At 38.4% G+C, this 24,434-nt stretch overlaps 1 protein-coding gene, 1 non-coding gene and 1 pseudogene across 4 annotated transcripts in view; 2 read left to right on the plus strand and 1 right to left on the minus strand.

Moving 5' to 3' along the window:
* Positions 1–24,434, plus strand: part of TTC28 (tetratricopeptide repeat domain 28) — a 698,236-nt gene that overhangs the window by 353,951 nt on the left and 319,851 nt on the right. For all 3 annotated transcript variants that reach the window (XM_066260240.1, XM_066260241.1, XM_066260242.1), the window contains 3 exons: positions 2,915–3,062; positions 9,680–9,952; positions 10,904–11,034. In XM_066260240.1, the coding sequence (XP_066116337.1) occupies positions 2,915–3,062; positions 9,680–9,952; positions 10,904–11,034 (552 nt within the window). The remainder of the gene's footprint in view (positions 1–2,914; positions 3,063–9,679; positions 9,953–10,903; positions 11,035–24,434) is intronic.
* Positions 19,532–19,607, plus strand: TRNAG-GCC (transfer RNA glycine (anticodon GCC)). The gene has a single exon. It is a non-coding gene; the product is annotated as a tRNA-Gly (tRNA).
* Positions 21,494–23,381, minus strand: LOC136323217 (PHD finger protein 23-like; annotated as a pseudogene).

Consider the following 24,434-nt stretch of genomic DNA (forward strand, 5'->3'; position numbering starts at 1 on the left):
TTTTTAAAATATATATCTGAAATCAATTATCAAAGACATCTTTCATCTCCCTCCATAAATTAGAATTACAGTTTACAGGTATTTGGCATGTACATATTATCCAAATAAATATAAATTCTTTTAGTGAAGCTTTAATATAGCACTTCTAAAATTATGTAAACAATAGTTATTTTTAGTGGCAACGTGGCATGTATTGTCGCTTGCATTTTAGAAATCACCTAAAATGTGAAAAAAAACGGATAGTGAAAAATGTCTATAAAACATATTAAATATGAAAACAGTGGCTGAGCCCAATGAAAGGAAGTGATCTTATGAATTAGTAATGAAAGTACATTTACAGGTTATTGTCTTACTGGGGGGTCTGAGTTTTAACAGCTGCTGATACTTTAAATTAATAAAAGTCTGAATAGCCTGTAGTCATCTATGAGTATTCATTCTGTTTACAGATTCTTAGTAGAAACACTGAATAATGTTGCCTATCTTAAATTACCTCAAAGGGTAGTTGTAAAAATGAAATAGGATAAGTAAATATGTTTTCTAAACATTAAAGGTGTTCTCATTCTGTGTGTGAATGTATATTTAATATAAAATTATATTATTATGTATTAAGTTTAGTAAATAGTAGTTTTAGTTGTTTGAAACTTCATTTAGATCCCATAAATACAATTTGTGACAACTCAAAGTATATTTGACTGAAAAGATTAATTTGCGTTATAAACATATAGTATTGTAAGAATGTTTAACTTAAATAGGAGGCTAAGTATTTTAGAAGCAGATGTTATGTAAACAGAATGAATGCATTGTCATTTTTATGTGTTATTTAATCAGGAATAAGTTCCTTTGCTGGTTATATACTAGTAACATTTTATTCATTTACTTGTTTTTACTCTGTGTGCTCGAAAACAAACTGTGCTTCTTTAAGACTATTCTAAAATTTAAATATTTCATCAATTTTCTGGCTCTTTCTGCAGTTAACTGGAAGAAGGGACATTCTCCTATCATCAACTGATGATACTAGTTTTAAAACTAATCCAATTAAAGACTAGAACAACATTCTTATTTTGTTTCTAAGCAAAGGAGGCATATTTTAGATAACAGCTTTAAAATATTATATTTGAAATACTACATTAAATATAGCCACATTATGCCTGACCTGTGGTGGCGCAGTGGATAAAGCGTCGACCTGGAACACTGAGGTTGCCGGTTCGAAACCTTGGGCTTGCCTGGTCAAGGCACATATGGGAGTTAATGCTTCCTGCTCCTCCCCCTTCTCTCTCTCTCTCTCTCTCTCTCTTTCTCTCTCACTCCTCTCTCTCTAAAAATCAATAAAAAAAATATAGCCATGTGATGTTACTATTATTAAAATTGTCTTAATAATTACATATTGATTTCCCCCATTAATTATATAAAAGAGAAAATATAAAATAAGTGGAATTTGAGTGTCTCATTTATCTTAAAACGAACCACTGAGATTTAAAGAAATCCCTAAAACCTTGTGCTTGAGGAGCTTATGATATGAAAGGTGGAATAAAAAATGTTTTTTAAATTATCAAAAAACAATAAAAGCAATATATTAAAAAACACCACGCTCTTTGCCTCCGAGAGTAAGGCTGGTGGTTTGCTGTCTCCGAGGCCGTGGCTGCGATCTGAGAATCTGCTCTGCACCTCCGGGTCCTTCTGCCTCATCCATCGGCGTGGCCCTGATAGTGCGGCAGGCCCCGGTCTCCTGAAGCTCTGCAGCGAATTTAAGAAGATTTTGTTTATGTGCATGGCCTAGAACAGGGGTCCCCAAACTTTTTACACAGGAGGCCAGTTCACTGTCCCTCAGACCGTTGGAGGGCCGGATTACAAAAAAAACTGTGAACAAATCCCTATGCACACTGCACATCTTATTTTAAAGTAAAAAAACAAAACGGGAACAAATACAATATTTAAAATAAAGAACAAGTAAATTTAAATCAACAAACTGACCAGTATTTCAATGGGAACTATGGGCCTGCTTTTGGCTAATGAGATGGTCAATGTCCGGTTCCATATTTGTCACTGCTAACCGTAACAAGTGATGCAAGTGTGCAGTGCCGCCACATACAGTACTCCAGGAGCATCCTGTGCTCCTCTCACTGACCACCAGTGAAAGAGGTGCCCCTTCCGGAAGTGCGGCGGGGGCTGGATAAATGGCCTCAGGGGGCTGCATGCGGCCCACGGGCCATAGTTTGGGGACCCCTGGCCTAGAAGATGAATTCTTCATCTTCCACCATGAATGAAGAACTTGATGCTCTATCAGTAGTTATCCAGCTACAGGACCTAGCGGCAGATCCACTAAATAGAAGAGCCATTGTCCAGGATCAGGGATGTCTGCCTGGCCTTATTTTATTTATGGACCGTTCCAACCCCCTTGTCATCCATTCAGCTTTACTTGCTCTTCGGTACTTGGCAGAATGCCGTGCTAACAGAGAAAAGATGAAGGGAGAACTGGGTATGATGTTAAGCTTGAAAACTTTTCTCATCCTCCTTCTGTACCTTTTTTATTTTGCCAACCATGTTTATAGAAAGGTCATTACTAATGACATTATGTGAATTAAAATATATTCATTTTTAATGTAGCAGTCCCCTGAAAATAAAATTCTACAAAAAAAAACCACACACAAAAAAACCACCAAATAATGTGATAAAATTTGTAAGTGTTCAAGAAGTGAAAAGAATCAAAGTTTAAAATATAATTTGCCTGAAAGCAGTATGCTTACATTTTATAATGTTGAAGAAATTGATTTGATTATGAATTATTTACTAGGTTTTTGTCAAGAGCATTTCCATCATAGTTCTGTTTACCTGTTGTTCTAATAAAGTGTCATCATCAGCTTTGTTGGAGCATAGTGTGTAAGTAAAACATGCATTGTATTTCTTGTATTTTCAGGCATACTTCCGACAGGGTGTTGCCCTCCAGTACCTCGGACGTCATGCGGATGCCCTGGCAGCTTTTGCATCTGGACTGGCTCAGGACCCCAAGAGTCTCCAGCTTTTAGTAGGGATGGTAGAAGCTGCCATGAAATCTCCCATGAGAGGTAATTATGATCAAAATATTAAATTTGACACTAATTTAAAGTAGAACATCTGTAGCCTTCAAAGACTTTAGACTCAGGTATTGAGAACTGATAGGTTATCAAATATGCTAAGATTGTATATTTTACTTATTTCTTTTTAAAATTTAAAATGTTACCCTTATTAAATAAAAAAGTTACGTTGTGATTTTTTATACACTGTTGAAAGCAATGACTATTTTGTTTATTTATCTAAAGTCAGTGGTAGTTCCCATTTCTCTCTCACAGTGTTATAATTAAGCCTTAATTTTTGTTCCAGGAAATAAATAATAGGGTAGATTTTTCATATTTTTCTAGGTTTACTTACTGGAAAGAAACTTCTAAGCATGAAGAAATAAAAGAACATTTTTAGATAGTAACAATTTGTCCTTAGAACTTGGTTAAAGGCCCTGGCCGATTGGCTCAGTGGAAGAGCATTGGCTCAGCATGTAGAAGTCCTAGGTTCAATTCCTAGTCAGGGCACAAAGAAGAAACTACCATCTGCTTCTCTACCTCCCCCTTATCTCTCTCTCTCTCCCCCCCACCTCTCCCAGCCATGGCTTGAATGGTTAGAGTGGTTCAAGCAAAGTTGTCCTCTGGTGCTGAGGATGGCTCCATGGCCTCACCTCAGGCATTAAAATAGCTCAGTTGCCAAGCAACTGGAGCTGTGGACCAGCACTGGCCAATAATTGCCTAGTAGGGGCTTGCTGGGTGAATCCTGGTCGGGTGCATGCCGGAGTCTTTCTCTGCTTCCTCGCCTCTTACTTAAAAATAATTAAAAAAAACAAAAAAAGAACTTGGTTAAATTTAGCTTTTTCTCAAAATTTTGTGATCATCTCCACAAAAGTTTCTGTTTCAGTTGCCCTATAAGAGATTATATATTTTAGACAAAGGAAGATCAAGAATCATTCTTAGGAGCTGACAATGAGGCAGAATATGGTGGTGGTAAGGCTACTGGCCCAGAAGTTTATGGACCTAGATTACATCCTAGAATTTTGCATTAACTAACTGTATTACTCTGGGTAAATGAACCTATATCTCTGTATTTAAATTTATCTGAAGATTCCTTGTTTTTTGTAGTTCTAAGATTCTGTTCTAAATCATAACACTTCTAAGTAGTAAGCTGATTTGCTTAGTTGGACCAATATGCTATAGAAATAATCAAATAAGAGAAGAAATTAATTAGACATTCTAATATTTCAAAAAAGGAAATACGAATCTATCTATAGGCTATGTGTGTAACATTTTCAGGGGAGCATTACAAAGATTCTGTTGAATTAAAAGAAAAGAGAGAGAAACAAACACTAGTTTAAATGTTTTTATCCTGTTATTTTACTTTATACCAATTGGTATTCTGGAAAAACAAAAGATTAAACATAGTACTGTGGATGTTGGAGAAGTTCTAAGACCCACAACATATTGGCTGTACTTTGAGGAACATTGATTTTGGAGGAATGAGCTCTTGGGAAGATTAGGGTGAAAGTGTACACCAGTTATCAGCTTTGCAGAGAGGTGGAGACACTAAGGTAGATTGATGGCATATAATGGAAAGCTGATATTGTTTCATATTAATTAGATTATGTTAAGCAGATCTCTGTTTTTGTCTTTGAAAAGGGATGGTTTTGAATGAACCTAAAAATTTTGATGGCAGTATCATTAGACATTTTATCTAGTTTTGACAATGATTGTGGCATTAGATTGTTTTATACTGGCTGATATAGTACTTGGCTCAAAATATATGCTAAGTAAAAGTTTTATGAACTAAATGGTACTCATAGTCTCTGGGAAATTTATAGCTATAAAATATATTTTCCTGAAAGTCAAAGATTTCATGTTTTAGAAAAAAAGTGATAAGGAAATCTCTCTTCATGTGATTTTATAACCCCATTCAAAGCGGAGTCTTTGCAGCAGGAACCTAATGGCTTCTCCCACTGGGGGACCTGCTGTTAATAAACTCTGACTTAGAGCAGATGCGCTTTATAGCTCCAGGGCATAGGTGTTGGGGGTGGGGTGAGTATGGACAACAACAACAAAAATCAATCTGTCTCCCCTTTCCATTTTTCTAGTAGTTTCTCATTCTCTCCCCTCACCCCTCCACAAGTAATTTACATGAACTTTTTTTTTTATAGTTCATGAAGATATAACTTTATTTTGAAGTGTTTCTGCTGCTGCCTTAGAATATTGTAGTGAACATGTTGAGATCAGCAGAATCATACTTACTGTTTTGCTTCTGAAGCAATTTGTTTAGATAAATGTAAGGAAATCTTCCCTGCACTGTGAGAAATAGCTCAGTGCTGCTCTCATGGTTAGGGTTTTCTATGCCACGTTCTTTCCCAGCTTATCCTGAGTGACCTAAGGCTGACCCTGGAGAAAGCTGCATCTCTCAGGTGTCTGGAGTGCTTCAATAGTTTCTTCTCTTTCCTTAAAGCAATTTAATTTATCTCATTTATTTTTAGCATTGCCTTTACCACCTCTCTACTCCAGGTGGGCTTTTCTTATCAACATTTTATAGCAACACTATTGCTTTTCACAGTGTTGTTCTATGCATCATCTCACATCTTAATGACCTAACCTCTATTTTTTGTCATGTAGTTGTAATTCAAAAATCTATTGTTATTTGCTGCCCACTTTTTGCCCATTTTAGTTTAGCCTACTGCAGCTTTTTAAAGTTTCTGCCATTGTTGCATAGCAGTGTAGTCTGGGTCACGTTACATATAGGTCTGGTCTTTTGTGTCAGTTGCTTTTGTTTTGTAATTTTTAAATGCAGCAGAGAAAGCTCCCTAGTGCAGGTGCTTGTGTAAGCAAGCAAAGTTTCCATGATATGCACAATGTTCCTGGGGTTTGGCCTTTTTGGGAAGTTTTAACATTTCATTTTTTTAAAAAAGGTAGGGCCAATCCATATTAATATACCCTTGTTCCCAAATTAGTACGTTATATTTGCCCACATCAAAACTTTTAGATTTTTTTTTATATTGTTGCTCCCTATATTGCTAACTGAATTCAGTCTGCTCTCCTTTATTTTTATGTTTTCACTCATGCTAATTAACCAGGTATCAGTTAAACTGTTTCTCCTGTGGTTATGTTTACATCATTATATATAATGTATTTTCTTTAAATCATTAATGAAAATATAAAAATAGGTATAAATATAAAATGATGCTCTCCTTTTCATGATTTCTCAAGTTATCCTATTATTTTCCATTTCTCCTTTTTAGATAGTCTTTCAGCAATTATAGTTCATTGTATCTTGTGAATGTTTATGCAGATTTGGATGGTGTAGCATAGCACTGCTGCCAAACACAGATTTAATAATATAATTACAAAGTGAGATTGCGTTTACCTTTATTTGTTCCTCTAAGGACGCCAGGGCTACTTCTTGCTGAGGGTTCTCTTGTGTGTATTTTCTCTTCTCCTGTTAATGTGGTAGAGACTATTACATTTATGGGCTATAACCTGTCATGGTATTTCCACCAGCTCCAGGGGATCCAGGGAGGCTGATTTTATGAAGTACTGGTGCCAAATGGCTGTTGAATATGTAAACTTTTCTCTTGGGGTCAAATTGGGGCTCACCTTTTATTTATCTAATTGTCTACCCTTGGTAACTTTTAGGGGCAGTGACTTTTCACAGGGGGCCTCTTTCTAAAATATGTTTAAAAAATACAGACTTCTCCCCTCAAAATATTGGTATTTCATTTCAGCACTGTCACTTGCTCTTCCATTGACTGAGCAAGGCTGCTTGCTTTCTCTGCACCTCACTCCTTACCTGTAAAAGGGAAACAATAATACCTACCTCCTAATGTTTTTGAGAAGCAAACACTAGAATGTCTGGGCAGGCACTTTGTAGGATGCCCTCCCCTCTGTAGCTCGATGACTAGAATGTCCTGCACAGGAACCTTGTAGGATGCCCTCCCCTCTGCAGCGTGATGCCCTTCTTTGCACTGAAGAGGAAGCAGCAACAGTAAGGATCCTGCTCTTGTATTTATGGCAGGCACAGTGCTGTGGGCGTGGAATGAGCACTGCACACTACACGGGGTCCTTTTGCTGAACACTCTCAGAGAACTGTCTTGCAGGCCTCAGTTTTAGGAAAAGCTGAGTTTCTTGTGAGCATTGCTGTATTTTTATCTGAAAGTTCTTGGTTTTTAAAAGTGATTATTTATCCTTTTACTTTGTCCTCTTTGAAGCGTGAAGCCAAGTGTCCTGGCCACCTTTACCCCGTGGCCTAGACCCTAGAGCAGGGGTCCCCAAACTACGGCCCGCGGGCTGCATGCAGCCCCCTGAGGCCATTTATCTGGCCCCCCTGCTGCACTTCCGGAAGGGGCACCTCTTTCATTGGTGGTCAGTGAGAGGAGCCACAAAGTACGGTGTCGCTCACATACAGTACTACTTCCAGTGATGCGGACACATGCGTCATGGCTCTGGAAGCACGTCATTATCACTTGTTAAGGCTAGCAGTGACAAATATGGAACCGGACATTGACCATCTCATTAGCCAAAAGCAGGCCCATAGTTCCCATTGAAATACTGGTCAGTTTGTTGATTTAAATTTACTTGTTCTTTATTTTAAATATTGTATTTGTTCCCGTTTTGTTTTTTTTGTTTTTTTACTTAAAATAAGATATGTGCAGTGTGCATAGGGATTTGTTCATGGTTTTTTTTTTATAGTCCAGCCCTCCAACAATCTGAGGGACAGTGAACTGGCCCCCTGTGTAAAAAGTTTGGGGACCCCTGCCCTAGAGGATAGAGGCCAACCTCTTTAGTATAAGACATCTTCTCTTTCATTGTCATCTCCAGGTTTTGGAAAACAGTTCTTTCATTCTATCTGCAGTTTTGGGAAACATCCATTGTCTAAGGGTGGCATTCAATAGCATTGAAGGCAGTATTGGAAGCTCTGTGGTCCCGTGTTTAGTTGAAACAGTTATGTTGCCTTTACCAGGAAGCATTTGTGACATGATTTTGACTATGGGCCTGGACGCCTGGTTTTTCACCTTTCTCAACAGCCACTCAGTGTATTTCTTTTCTACTTAAAACTAGCCAAGACTTGTTTCTTTTGTGAGCAATTAAGAATTTGCCTGATACGGTATTATAGGGCTTGGATTTAGAGACTTGCAATGGGTTCCTGTCTTGGCTCTGTCCCACATTGTCTGACCTTGGATGAATCATTTAATACTCAGATTCTTTATTTCTAAGATAAAGATATTTTCAATGTCTTTTAAGCTCTAAAATCCTATTACTTTTGTTTCTGCTAATTGGCCAGTGGGATGATAATGTGATCATCACTGGCTGCCAAACCCATCAATGGGTACCACTAAAATTTTGCTCATAGTTAGTTCTATACAGTGTTGTTCTTTTTTATTCTAACAATTCCATCGTTCTTGTGCTTGTATTTAATTCATAGGTTATCTAGTATTTATTGGTTTTATGTACTGCTTGCATCTTGACAGGTATAAAAATGTTCTTTGTTTTCTGTTTAGTGATATGATTGAAGGGGGAAATTCTTTAGCTACCAGTAGATTTCGAGGTTTACATGACTATGTTGATTCAAACGAGAGCTCCTTAATGGAGAATTGAAGTTTGAAGTCATAAATTGTAAAAATTACATTTTAATGCAGTACTGTTGGCTGAGAGAGTCACAATTTAAAGAGACCAACCTTCTTAATAGTTTTGTACTTGTGCACAGTGAAACAACTGATGTGAAATAGGTTTTCAGGAAGGCTAACAACAAATGCATTATAGGTACTGCCTCATTTTAGGGTTATAGTTATTAGCTTTGCAGTTGGTTTTAAAAAAAGGAAAAGGAGGAGACGGAGCTTAGAGGTCATACACATTCACACCTAACTTCAAACTTTGTTTTCTATCACTTTACCTTAGTAAACTTGGATGATTTCTTTGGCCAGTGAGGATGACAGGTTCTTTATTGGGAGGGCTTTTTTTATTGTATCTTCTAGGGAAAAAGTTGAACAGGGTTTATTAATCAAATCATTCAGATTCAGGTTTAACAAACCTTTATTGAACTCCGAATATGTTAGTGACTTTAACCTATGTGGCAATGGCAACTTTTTTACTTAGTGCCAATTGTTATGGAGTTATAATAAAGTATTAAATAGTTCTATAGCTTTTTTTTTTTTCAGATTTAACTGAGAAAATATTTTAAAAAATAACACACATGGAACAATTCTAAAATAGTTAAGGGCCAAACCGTACCACTAACTCTAAAAATACAGTAGCATTAATGTGGGCTGAAGGACTGGGGATACCATGCAGTAGAGGTAGAACTTGAGGGATGTGCTCGTAATATTTTGAAAGGGCAGCAGAAGGGAAAGCATTCAGGGAAAGTGTTGTGTCAGGTTCAAAGACAGACTAAAAGAGAGGATGAATATGGCATCTGCATGCATGTGTGAAGAGAAGGAAATGACTAGACTGAAGGTGTTTCAGACTCATGTGGATATGTGGATAGTGAGGGCGATGCTAGATTATAAGTTGAAGAATTTGTACTTGAAACAGACTATAAAAAGGTGTGATAAGCATTTATTTCTAGAGCATATGAGAAAAGATTGTTTTGTGTATCCTCCTATATGTTCTTATATTTTTTTATTTTTCTTCAGACTCTCTCGAGCCCACTTATCAGCAGCTTCAGAAAATGAAACTGGACAAGAGCCCCTTTGTGGTCGTGTCTGTGGTTGGGCAGGAGCTTCTGACAGCTGGCCATCATGGGGCCTCTGTGGTTGTCTTAGAAGCTGCTCTGAAGATTGGCACCTGCAGCCTCAAACTGAGAGGCTCCGTTTTTTCCGCCCTGAGCAGTGCTTACTGGTCTCTTGGAAACACAGAGAAGAGCACTGGATACATGCAACAGGACTTGGATGTAGCCAAGACCTTAGGTAGAGTTACACTTCTCTCCTTTATTTCAGCACAGAAAGGCAATAAAGAAGGCTGATTAACCTGGCATAAATGGTAGTATCATGTGCAATGAAAAGTGAGTTTCTAGAACATTCTTTGTTTTAGAGTACGTACTCAGGTCTTTAGGGCTTTCAGTATAACAAGGTATCAAGGTTCCCAAGAGGCCAAGAGATGTGAATTAACATATTCATGGCCCTCCTCAGAGATTTGGGCTTACAGATGTAATGTCCCAAATGAGAGTATTGGTGGGTGAATCTTTTATCTTAATTTTAATTTTTTGCTTACATTAGACTGTATATTCATTTTGTTGGAGGAGATAGTACAGTGCAATGGTTAAGAGTGTGGACTATGGAGCCAGACTGCTGTGTTTAGCATTCTAGCTTTGCCACTTACTAGCAGTGCAACCTACAACAAGTTGCCTGAGTTCTCTGTGCTGCCATTTCCTCATTTGTAAAATAAGTGTGGCTTATGATTATAATTATTGTTATTGAAATTATTCAAGGACTTGCAGGGTTGCAGTAAGAGAAAGGATATGGTGAATCAGCATACTTGTAAAGAAGCAATATATTATAGGTTTAGAGTCAAATGACTAAACCAACAAGCTGATGGTTGTTCAGAACCAAAAGTCATTAGCAGAGCAGTGAAGTGACTTAAATAGCAGCTGGTTTGTGTCAAGGTCTTTAACCTTTCATTTTCAGGACACTTATGTCCCTGACTGCAGTTGTATGACAACTATAGTAGTTGTTAGGTAGATATTTAAGTTCCAGGGCTAGAACCTCCCACGTAGTCTTATAGAAGAAACAAACGCTTTTATAAAAGAAGGCATTGAAACCTTAGCTAGTAGGACTGTGGCTCTTTAATTAAGATGGCTATTATGTATTAAATAATGCTATAACTCAGAGAAGTTTGATCTTTTTTTTTAAACCCATCAGGTGACCAGACAGGAGAATGCCGAGCTCATGGGAATCTAGGCTCTGCATTCTTCTCCAAAGGAAATTATCGGGAGGCTCTCACTAACCACAGGCATCAGTTGGTGCTTGCCATGAAACTCAAGGATCGAGAGGTAGGAAGTTTATCTGTAGACCAAAATCATTTGTATTTTGAAACATGGAATCGTTTTGGCTGTTCAGATTGTTTTAGGTATCTTAAAATATTACTTGAGGAAGTGAATAATTATTGCTTCTACCTTTCATCAACAACCAGGTGTTGGTCATCTACTATATCTTGGCTTTGGGGATAGAGAGATAATAAGACATGGTCCTTGACCTCAGTATCTAACAGCTTGGTCACATGTCTTAATCTTATTCTATTCAAATATGCTGTGGGGTAGACATACATAAAATTAGCAAAAATCTGTATCATCATGATATAGTCATTAAATTAAAGAAGCACACATTCTGCTTTATTCACATTGTTTCTTCGGTAGATTTAGTGTAATTCTCTATAGGCTGTGTTATCTGGGTTTTATAAATCTTTGTTGTACAATAAGTTATTAAGACATCATTGAATTATAAGGATGGAAATGACCTTGAGATAATACTGGTATCAATTCTCTCCCCTAAACCTTTCCATCTTAGAGGTGACCTACCACATACACCCTCTGTCCCTCTTCTGTGGGCCTGTGCTTAACCACTACTGCAGTAGTCACTCACAAGCCTGCCTATATAAGTAAGAGACCCTGAGACTGATTTTTAAGTCTATTTCTTTCTTCTCTTCTGAGGGTAGCTAGAGAATGTCCAGCTACTAAAATTAATGGTCTCCTCTAAGTTTATGATTATCAAAACCGAAATAATTTTTACAACTCTCTTTTGGTTATTCCCGTCACTTTGGCCTACTGTGGTTACTGGTTAGCCGTAGCTTGACCACTGCAGAAGCCTCACTCTAGGATGTTCTGCTGTCAAGACCAGTTTTTCTGCTCCATGGTACCCAGGCATATTTATCTGATTTCTAGACTGATCTATGAATTTCTCTTTTTTCTCACTGTGTGTCACTTCTATGGAATTATAGGGTACCATTAATTTTCTTGATAAATTTAATGTTATTTTCTTAAACATTTTTCTCAACTTTTAAGGTTGTATTTCAGAGCTGCTTCTTGCCTTTCTGCAATTAACTGGAAATCTTTACTTCTACATCCCTGAAACCAACCACCAATGGTTAAGACTAGAGATAATATTGATTCAGAACTTAAAGGAATATATAAAATGTCTAAAAGGAACTATGGCAATAATATATACTTTTGTTTAGGTTGAAAGTTTTAGTTGACCAGGCTTTTGGTATTTAACTCAGTGAAGTATGACATCTGCTCAGGAAGCACCTAAGGTGTGCAGAGAACTGTGCTGAGGGTTCCAGGTCTGGGTGATGGTGTGGGGTCACTCCCCTGAGGGGCTTATGTTCTCTGTGAGACAGAGCTTTAACACAGCAATAATATTAAAACACTGCCTGAGCAACTAAGGATAATGTTCTCTTAATCACATTGAGACATAGAATAAGCGTATGGGGTTCTAAAACCTGGTCAGAATATCAGTCCTGTTTTGCTGAGTGATAAGATAGTTCATGCCTTTAGCAAAGTTCACATTATTTTCCACCATCTTATTTGGTAAAGTTACAGACTCTTGGTTTCTATAAAAGGTAATATTTATTAGTTTTATTTAATTACATAAGAAATACATGACAATAACCAAGAGTAAGCCTACTATCCTGTTAATATTTTGGGCATAATTTTTTTTATCATATATGCAGTTATAATTATTTATATCATTTTAAACAAAAATTAAAATTCTACCGTAATGTTTTATATCTTGTTTTTTCCATTAATATTTTCCACTAATTTTTAAACATTTATTCATTTTATTAAATGTTCTACTGGTAAAAGTCTTATGGCTTTATTATAATTTCTTTCATCTGTTCCCATACTAGCATATATTTGGTTTGTTTCCAAATATTTGGTATTATAAAATCTGGAAAAAATCTTCATAGATATATTTTTTAATATATCTCTCATTTTATTTGGTTATATTCTTAGAGGTGAGCTTGCTTCTGATACTTACTGTGAATTGTCCTCAGAAAGGTTATATCTTTTTTCAGCAATGTATGAAAGGTTTCATTGCTAACACTAGGTATTACTATTAAAACTAAAAAGTCAATTTGATACCTAAAAGAAAAACTGGGTATCTTATTGTTTTAAATTGTATTTCTTTGATTTCTATTGGGGTTGACTATTTAAAAATTTTTTTTTATGAAAAGTTTTATGCTCTTATTTCTTTTATAAGGAGCTTTAATGCTTGATCAATTTTTTTCTTTTGTGATAGTGGTTATTTTATATTTTTCTGATTCAGAGCATTGCTGTATTACCAACCTGAGCTGTTGGGCAATTTGAATTCTAGCACATAATTTTAATTATTGTTGCTTTATAATACATTTTACATCTGTTATAAATCACATACTAATATTCTTTTAAAAAATGTCTAGGGTATTCTTCTTTCCCTCTGTCCCTTGCAAATGAACTTCCAAATTATTTTGTCAAATTTTGGAGATGTTTTTATTGGAATATTTATTGGAAGTGTATTAAGTCTACATATTAATTATGGATAAATTGATGTCTTTTCAGTAGTTTATTCTCTTTTCAGGAGCTTGGTCTCTTCCTCCGTTTTTCTCTTTTATGCCCCTCGGTGATTCACATTTTTGTGGAGATGTTTCCCTAGTTGTTTAATGCATCTCATTGGAAATGGGGTACCACATTTCCCCACATATAAGATGTACCCTTTCCCGAAATTTTTGGGGTCTAAGAACTGGGTGCATCTTATACAGTGGTTGTGGCATTTCAAATGCCATAGATGGAACTGAGGATGAGGCAATATATGAAGACAGTGATTGGTCATCTGACACAGATGAGGACAAGCTAATGGATAAGAGTTTTGACAGGGATGAAGAGTTGTATGAATTTTATGATGAATAAAACTTGAGTTCAATAACTTTATGTAATACATTTTTTTTTCAAATGTGGGCCTCAAAATTAAAGTGCACCTTTTACATGGGGAAATATGATATTTTTCATTGAGTGTTTTATTATTATTATTATTATTATTATTACTAAACTAGCTATTGATGGCATATAAAGAAGATGTTTATATTTTGTGTGTTTTATTAGCCAGGTGAAAATTCTCTCTGTAGAGCTCATAGGATTTTTCATTCTCACTAACCTTCTATCTGCTTTAATGGTTTCAAAATTAATTTCAGGTGCCCACAGAGACCTACCTATGAGCTAACATTAATTGTCAGAAGAGTGCATAAATTATATTGTATCAGAGACATTGTTCTCTATTCAGGGAATTTGATATGCAGATATGCTGATGATTCTGAAGTTTTTTTTTATCAGTCTGATTTCTGTCTTGAGCTTCATGTTTCTTTCTTCAACTCTACTTGGACACCCACCTTCAATTCAGTGTTCCTGGCTTAGCCCTCAATCTGTACCTACTTCTACATTCACACGTGTTCTGTTGCCCCCCTCCCCCATGTTTGGTTTGTAACTGGGTTCTCTTTTTTCTATACTAGATATCTCTTTTCTTCTCCTTCCTTCTGCCACCTTTTGCCTGGACTGTTGCAGTAGTCTTCTCTCAGAACTTTTCACACTTTTTAACACTCTCCAATAAACAAAGGAGAGAAAGTGTCTACTATTTGGAACTAGGAGAGAGTATCTTGAAACTGCTCCCATAAGCAGATCATTTCTTTCAACTAGTTGAGAGTGTTAACTTAGACAAACCTGGGCTTAAACTTTGGCTTGGCTCCTTAGTAATATGTGACCCTTAAAATTACATGCCCTTCTGAGTATGATGAACATGTGAGTTGTTTCTAATTTTTGGCTGTTATGAGAAAGCTGTGATATCAGCACTTATATCTGATAAGTGTTCAGTCATACATATGTTTAGATTTATAAGATTTTATCTGCTTTCCAAAGTAGTTGTACTAAGTTCGGTCATCAGCAATGCAAGGGAATTTTTTTTTTTTTTTGTATTTTTCTGAAGCTGGAAACGGGAGAGACAGTCAGACTCTCGCATGCGCCCGACCGGGATCCACCCGGCACGCCCACCAGGGGCGACACTCTGCCCACCAGGGGGCAATGCTCTGCCCCTCCGGGGCGTCGCTCTGCCACGACCAGAGCCACTCTAGCGCCTGGGGCAGAGGCCAAGGAGCCATCCCCAGCTCCCGGGCCATCTTTGCTCCAGTGGAGCCTCGGCTGCGGAAGGGGAAGAGAGAGACAGAGGAAGGAGAGGGTGGGGGTGGAGAAGCAAATGAGCCCTTCTCCTACGTGCCCTGGCCGGGAATCGAACCCGGGTCCCCCACACGCCAGGCCGACACTCTACCGCTGAGCCAACCGGTCAGGGCCGTAAGAGACTTTTTAAGCTTTAATGAAAATAAGAGGTAAAAAGAAAATGGTATATGGAAACACAAATATCTGAGTAAATAACTGTGTGTTATTAGGTGAAAGAAATGATATTAATAGTAACTACTTTGCTTTTTGTTGTGAGAATTAAATGAGTTAGTGCATATAAGGTGCTTGCTTGCTTGCTTAGTACAGCATCTGAGATGTAATAAGGAGTCAAAATAGGTGCTACTATTTTTATTGGCATTAAAATTGCCATCATCTAATGATTCATATGAGAGATGCATATGCCTATGTCATATCTGTGTTTATTTTAGTGTAAAATTGTTTTCCCTCAGATATTCACGTAAACTGGACACTCATGGAAAAACTGCTGTTTATTTTGTTAAGCAGCTTTACATACCTCTGGAGTATGTAAATATTTTAATTTGTGAAATCCCTTTTAACTCTGCCCTGATTCCTAGTTTCTTCTGTATCCAATCCGTCACCTAAAGAACTCTGAGTTAGCCTTCAAAATTTGTGCTGGTCATGTAACTTTCCTGCTTAAAAGGCTTTGACAGCTTTCTGTTGCCTCCAGGATAAAGTCCAAATCCTTTAATAACTGCACATTACTTTTCTCCAACTACTCTGTATGTCACTTACCTTATAACCTGTTCAATACATCTACTTGCCATACTTTGTTAAACATGCCTTATGCTTTCCCCTTCATATTTTTATTCATTCTGTTCCCTTTGCATGGAAGACCCCATCTTTAACCCCTCAGCAGTGTTTTCCTTATTCAGGCTTAGTTGAATTATCTCTGCCACACTAAAGTTCTCTTTCTCAATTTCCAGCTTTTCTACCCAGTATAAAAATGCTGATGACTCAGTTTACCAATTCATTTTCCTTTGGTGGTTAGGGCTTTTTATGTCCTGTTTAAGAAAATATTTGCATATCTCTAGGTCATGAACATATTCTCCTATGAGGCTTTATTATTTTACCTTTTACATGTAGGTCTGTTGCCACTTGGAATTTCCTTTTGTGTTTGATTTGGGGTAGGGATCAAAGTTCATTTTGTTCCCGCATGAAAACCCAGTTGACCCTTCACCATATATTCATGAGACTCTGTTCTGTGCTACTTCTGTTGTAAGTCAGGTATAAGGTAAATGAGGAGTCCAATTCTGTGCTTCTCTTTGTCTATCTTTATGTGAATAAAATATTGCCTAATTACTGTAGCTTTTTAATGAGTCTAGACATCTGATCATGTAATTCTTATAGCTTTGTTTTTCTTTGATTGCTTTGGCTATTTCAGGTTCTTTACATTCATATACATACATACATACACTCAAATATCCTGCTGGGAATTTTATTGGGATAGCATTGAATCTGTAAATATATTTGAATCTTATAGTCCATGAACATGATATATCTTCCCATTTATTTAGTTCTTGTAAAATCTCTTCCAGCAATGTTTTATAGTTTTCAATGTAGAACATTACAAATCTTTTATTAGTTTTATCCTTGGGTTTTAAAGTGTATGTGAGTGTGGGAGTGTGTGTGTGCATTTGCCCATGTCCATTCACATGTATCTGCATGTACACACGCACATGCTAAGTGGTATTTTTAAATTGTACTTTCCTTGGTCCCCTTTCCTCTACCCAGATATTCAATAACCCTTGAATTTTTACTTGCTCAGCCATCTATATTTCCATACTGGTTTGTTTTTATTTTATGTGTATTACTACATAAGTAATATATGAATTAGTTATTGATGTAACTACTGTTGCCAATCCTTCTATCTACTGATTTTAGAGAGAGGACTAGGGGAGAGGAGCAGGAAGCATTAACTTGTAGTAGTTGCTTCTCCTATGTGCCCAACCAGGCAAGCTCGTGGTTTTGAACTGGCAACTTCAACATTACGTGTATCCTTCTGGACCTACACTGTCCACTGTGGTAGCTACTACCACATGTGGTTATTAAGCATTTAAAATGTGAGTAGATATATGTAACCTTATGATCATTGAAACATTATTTATAACAGCCAAGATACGGAAGCACCCTAGCTGTTCATTGATAGATGAATAAAGAAAATGTCTGTGTATGTATATACATAAATATTGTACATACACATACACAACAGAATATTACCCAGTCATAAAAAAGAATGAAATTGTGCCATTTGTGAGAACATGTTGGACCTAGAAAGGGTATTATGCTAAGTAAAGTAAGTCAGCAAAAGACAAATACCATGTGGTTTTACTTATATGTGGAATCTAGAAAAACAAATGAACAAAGAATAAAATGTAAACAGACTCATAAATACAGAGAACAAACTGATGCTGGTCAGAGGGAAGGGGCAGGAGGGGCTGGGTGAAAAGGTGAAGGGGAATAAGAGGCACAAACTTGCAGTTATAAAATAACTAAGTCATGGGCATGTAATGTACAGCACAAGAAATATAATCAATAATATTATGATAACTATACAATGACAGATGGCTACTAGACATTGTGATGAGCATATAGGTATATAATGTAGAATCACTATGCTGTACACTTGAAACTAATGTAATATTGTATGTCAACTATAGTTTAATTTAAAAAATGTGAGTAGTTTGAATTGAAATTTACTTTAAATATAAAATGCACACTGGACTTCTAAGACTTAGAATGAAAAAAAGAATGTAAAGTATCTCATTATGAAGTTTTTATAATGATTATAGTATAGTGATAATATATTGGATATGTTAGATTAAATAAAATATGTTATTGAAATTAATTTCACTCTTGTTTTACATTTTTATGTGGTTACGAGAAAGTTTAAATTATGTTTGTATTATACAGCATGGCTCTAGCTCATTTTCTCTTATGGTTTTGTTTTTCAAATGTTGGAATATGATATCGTTTTCCAAATTATTTTTCACTTAATGGAGTTGAACCTTTTTTTACGTTAGCACATACAAATCAACTCTATTTTTTTGAACTTTTGTATAGTGATATGTATTATGGATGTACCATTCATCTGATGAGGGAATGTTCAGGGAAGTTTTTTCCTTTTGCAACTCTGGTTGCAGTAAAAAAAAGACCTTATATAAATTCCTTTGTATACATACAGGATTAGGATAATGTCTAACAAGTGGATTTGCTGGGTGAACAGGTATTGTATATATTTTAGATTTAAAAAAAACTTTCCCCAAAGGTCATTCCAAACTCATAAAGCAAAGTTGATATCAATCTTAGATTTTTTTTCAAATTGATTGGCAGACCATAGCCAGAGTAATACCTCAATTGCACTTGTTTGTTTGTAATAGTGTTCTTCTCCCCACTGTTTAACTGGCAGCTTTTGGAAGGAAAGGAAAATATTGATATTCTCATTCATTTATTTATTCACTTAACACATGTTTGCTGGGTGTTTGCTGTGTGCTAGGTGCTATTAATGACTTTGCATATAAAGATGAATATGCCATTGTTTTTGCCTCCAAAGAGTTCAAATCTTCTAGCAAACCTTTGGTAGTGTTCCTGTCTAGTGTTGATAAATACTTTTCAGCCTGGAGAAAAAACATTGAGGGCTTACTATAGGTAAAGAGTGCTCTCCTCTCCTTAGTTCTTATGAATGGTGGTCTTTGTTTTACTCAGAGCTGAAGAAGAAGCTTATGAGGCCTAGTAGTAAATGCCAACTAAGTTTACTCATCTTTTCTTTTGTGCACTTACTTACTTTGCTGTCAGTAACTAAAATGTAAAATTCACAGTCAGTAAGGATACTTTTTATATTCTGGTAATGCCTCCCACATAAATCACCTTTTTAAAATGAAATTTAATTTGTCTTGATCGTGAAAATGAAAAGTAAAATCATAATCATAATCATAACTGTTCACAGGAACAGTTACTGACTCCCCCAAGAAAGACAACTTGACTTTGTGAGAAAACTGAGCCTTCTGAGTTTTCTTTAGGATGTGGCTACAGGAAATTCATTAGATGATTTTCGATGACATCATCCTGACCATAGCACTTTCTCCAAAAACAATGCTATTTTTCTTGGATCCTTTTGCAGACATTTTCTACACCATGTATATTAATATATTAGTAGTGCTAATATGAAATCCACACAAAGGTTATGGGGTGTGTGTGTGAGAAAGAGAAGAAATATAGTAAGGATTGTTTTACTTCCAGTAGTACAGGAGAGTGGGTTAAAAAGTAAAAGGTGGCCCTGGCCGGTTGGCTCAGTGGTAGAGCGTCGGCCTGCCGTACAGAAGTCCCGGGTTCGATTCCCGGCCAGGGCACACAGGAGAAGCGCCCATCTGCTTCTCCACCCCTCCCCCTCTCCTTCCTCTCTGTCTCTCTCTTCCCCTCCCGCAGCCAAGGCTCCATTGGAGCGAAGATGGCCCCGGCTCTGGGGATGGCTCCTTGGCCTCTGCCCCAGGCGCTAGAGTGGCTCTGGTGGCAACAGAGCGATGCCCCGAGGGGCAGAGCATCGCCCCCCTGGTGGGCAGAGCATCGCCCCCTGGTGGGCAGAGTGTCGCCCCCTGGTGGGCGTGCCGGGTGGATCCCGGTAGGGCGCATGCGGGAGTCTGTCTGTCTCTCCGTTTCCAGCTTCAGAAAAGAAAAAAAGAAAAAAAAGAAAAAAAAAAAAGTAAAAGGCATTCCATTTTAGCTGAGAACCATATCCTTATATGGAGTATTAAGTTAAGGAAGGGAATGCTTGACAATCTTTTCAGTGGTGTATATCACAGGCTTTTGAGAAACAAATAAGATTGTTAAGCTGTAATTCTTGAAATCACTGAAGAGTTTAGGATTTGAAAAGTAGATACTTATGAAGAATAGAGATAGGATATCAATTTTTTGATTATGCCCTTTGTACTTTGTATTCTAAGTCAGCTGAGCCAGACCTTTTGGGCCTCTAGTAGGTAATGGAATGTTTTCTTTTTACTACTGATAAAATAGATATTACCTCAAAAGAACTTGCATACCCAGAGAATTATGTGTGTATGTATAGTACGTAGTCCCCACCCTTAACTGTGTTTTTGCTTTCCATAGTTTCTTTTTTTTGTGTGTATTTTTCTGAAGCTGGAAACGGGGAGAGACAGTCAGACAGACTCCCGCATGCGCCCAACCGGGATCCACCCGGCACGCCCACCAGGGGGTGACGCTCTGCCCCTCCGGGGCGTCACTCTCTTGCGATCAGAGCCACTCTAACGCCTGGGGCAGAGGCCAAGGAGCCATCCCCAGCACCCAGGCTATCTTTTGCTCCAGTGGAGCCTTGGCTGCGGGAGGGGAAGAGAGAGACAGAGAGGAAGGAGAGGGGGAGGGGTGGAGAAGCAGATGGGCTTCTCCTGTGTGCCCTGGCCGGAATCGAACCCGGCACTTCTGCTTGCCAGGTTGACGCTCTACCACTGAGCCAGCCGGCCAGGGCCTCCATAGTTTCTTTAACTGTAGTCAGTTATGGTCCACAAATATTAAATGGAAAATTCCAAAAATAAATTATTAATAGGTTTTAAATTGCATGCCATTCTGAACAGCATGGCGAAATATCATGCCTTCCTCCTCTGTCCTGCCTGGGATGGGAATCATCCCTTTGTCCGGTCTATTCATGCTGTATACATTGGCCACCTGTCTGCTGATGGCTAATTTCTTATGAGAAATAGTGGAGTCCATAGGGCAGTGCAGCAAAATTTTCAAAATGCTGAAAGATAAGAAGAAAACACGTGCTAACTCAGAATTCAATAATAAGCAAAAATAATTTTCATACATGAAAACAAAAATAAACACATTTTAAGAAAAGTCAAAACCAAGAAAATTATGAACAAACCTACACTATAAGAAATGCCCAGCCTGACCTGTGGTGGCGCAGTGGATAAAGCGTCAACCTGGAAATGCTGAGGTTGCCGGTTCAAATCCTGGGCTTGCCTGGTCAAGGCACATATGGGAGTTGATGCTTCCTGCTCCTCCCCCCTTGTCTCTCTCTCTCTCTCTCTCTCTTCCCTCTCTATAATGAATAAATAAAATCTTAAAAAAAAATAAGTTAAATTTAAAAAAAAATGCCCAGGGAGTATTTTCAGGCTGATGGAAAATGATATCAAATGGAAAGTCAGATCATATAAATTAAATACACAGTTATAAGTAATAATTTTTTTATTTTTTATTTTCTTATATTTACACTAGCGTTTTATAGACAACTGTCCCATTCCATCCCAATTCCAACCCTGGCCCAGAAAGTGAGAGGTGGCAGGTCCAAGGAGCAGAGACTGAGTGTCTAGGTACCCTCACTAACTGTAATGGGTCCCAGTTCAAGTCCACAAGGTAGGAAGAATAGGAACTCATTTCCAAACCAGTCTCCCTTGGGAATTCCTGCCTCGAAGAGGGACAACATCCAAGCTTCAGGGGATAGGCTGAGGACCCTGAGGCTCAGATCCCACGTCATGTCATTTAGAAGTTCCAGCCTAGAGACAGTGACGTCAGGGCTCTCCAGATTTGGGAGGCCCCCCTAACCGCCGGGCCTCTGGCCGCAGTTCCTTGCATTTCTGGCAGTAAAAGAAATCAGGAACATTTGTCTTCTTAATCTTAGCACAGGAGAGGTGGATCCACATTCCACATAGACTGCACTCAATCATGGGCCGGCCAGCAAAAGGCTTTCTGCAGTAACACGTGATCAGGTCCCATGAGTCATCACCTGATTCTACCATGATGTCCTCATCCATGACTCGCATCTCGCCTTCACTGGAGCTGGCATCTCCATCTTGGCTTATTTCAGTGCTGCCCACCTCCTTGCTTTCACTGTCAGTGGGAGGGGCTCCTTCAGGATGCACTGTGGCAGGGGGCCTAGGAGCCTCAGGGGGTGTTGGTAGTACAGAGTGACAACCCCCTACCACTGCTGCCATCTCTTCATCCTCCTCCTTTCCTCTTCTTCCTCCTCCTCTTCAGAGTCTGTATCACTGGGAGGTGCCCTGGGAGGCCCAGGAGGTGGGAGTCTATCCCTCTTTCTGCCTTTTTCAACTTCTGCTTCTCGCTCTTTTTGATTCGAGACCTCTTTTCCCCATCCCCAGGGGCTGGCCGAGGCCTCCGAAGCACCCCAAAGTCAGCCCCCACTCCTGGCCCCAACTTTCGGTTCTTTCAGTCCTTCTTTCGAGCAGGCTGGGAGAGGTCCCCCTGGGAAAGGGGCAGTGGTGTGAGAGCAGCAGGGGAAGCGTGTGTCCAGGAAGAGGGGGACAGTGGAGATGCCATTTTGGGCCCATTTAAGTCAAAGAGAGAGTCCTTGAGCTTCATCTTCTCAAGCAGGGTGGCACTGTCAGGGGCCTGCAGACAAGAGAAAGTGGACCTTAGGGGTCCTGGCTGGGTGGGACCTGCTTGAGCGGCCCGTCTCTTGGATGACTTTCCTTTTTTAACAAAGGTCTGGATCAGGGGTCCCCAAACTTTTTACACAGGTGGCCAGTTCACTGTCCCTCAGACCATTGGAGGGCTGGACTATAAAAAAAAACTATGAACAAATTTCTATGCATACTGTACATATCTTATTTTAAAGTAAAAAAACAAAACAGGAACAAATACAATTTTTAAAATAAAGAACAAGTAAATTTAAATCAACAAACTGAGTGGTATTTCAATGGGAACTATGCGCCTCTCATTGACCACCAATGAAAGAGGTGCCCCTTCCGGAAGTGCGGTGGGGGCCGGATAAATAGCCTCAGGGGGCCGCATGCGGCCCGTGGGCCGTAGTTTGGAGACCCCTGGATGGTTCGGAGATCTGAGGGGGCCGAGTCCCAGCCATCACTGTCTGCCGCACTCTCACCTCGCAATGGAGAGCTGGAGCCAGAGGCTGGCCAGTCACTTTCCTCTTTGCTAGGAGGGATGTAACCGGCATAGGCCAAGACAAAACTGCAGAATTTGTTGAAATCCTCAGTTGTTCTCCGACGTTTCTCTGGTGGCTGAGTCTCTGGCTTAAGGGTTGGAGGTGGATCTTCGGGACTGGGCTCCGCCATGGCTTCCAGCATCGCCCTCTCCCCTCCTCCCTGTCCGGCGCCCCCCTCCCCCGAGTCGGGGATCCCGGTGCTGCCTCCGGTGCTCGGTGCTCTTGCTGCCTTGCTCCACACAGGTGTCTGCCTCGGCTGGGTTGTAGTAATAAATATTTTGAAAAATATAAAAAGCTACTTTGAATTTTTTCTCATAATTTATTTAATATGCATATGGATGTTTAAAGCAAAAATAGTAACAGTAAATTGTAGGGTATCTGGCATATATGAGTGCCATTGATACACTTGATTTTCACATATTATTGTAAATGTTAAATGTTATAACTACTGTAGGAAAAGGCCTTGCAGTTTCTATAAAATCTAAACATATACTGGCCCAGCAAATCTACTTCTAGCTATTTACCTCAGAAAATTGAACATATGGCCTGACCTGTGGTGGCGCAGTGGATAAAGCGTCGACCTGGAAATGCTGAGGTCACCGGTTCGAAACCCTGGGCTTGCCTGGTCAAGGCACATATGGGAATTGATGTTTCCAGCTCCTCCCCCTTTCTCTCTCTCTGTCTCTCCTCTTTCTCTCTCTCTCTCTCTTTCTCTCTCTCCCTCTCCTTTCTAAAATGAATAAATAAAAAATTTAAAAAAAAAGAAAATTGAACATAAAGCTACAAAATGTTTTGTACAAGTATGTTCATAGTAGTTTTATTCATAATAAGAAAATCTGAGAAAAGCCCAAGTGTTCCTTAATGAAAGAACGGATATATAAACCACAGTATAGTTGTAAAGTACACGCAGTGACATGAATGAATCTCAAAAACATGGGATTGTGTGAAAAAAAGACAAGCACAAAAGAAAACACATTTTATGATTCTATCAGCAACAAGTTCTATTCAAGCAAAACTGATCCGTGGCGAAAACAATCAGATCATTGGTTGCTTTTGGGAGCAGACATGGGGGCAAGGATCGAATGGGAAGGAATATGAATGGAATTTCTAGGATGATAGTAACATTTTATCTTTTAATATACATTTGGGTTAGGTGCATGTATGCATTTGTCAAAATTCATCAAGTGGTAACATTTAACCTTTATATGTTTCACTATATGTAAATTTTTATAAAAAATGAATATTGAATTCTAGTGATATATAA

The sequence above is a fragment of the Saccopteryx bilineata genome, chromosome 2 (genome assembly GCF_036850765.1).
Source record: "Saccopteryx bilineata isolate mSacBil1 chromosome 2, mSacBil1_pri_phased_curated, whole genome shotgun sequence".
Lineage (NCBI taxonomy): Eukaryota > Metazoa > Chordata > Mammalia > Chiroptera > Emballonuridae > Saccopteryx > Saccopteryx bilineata.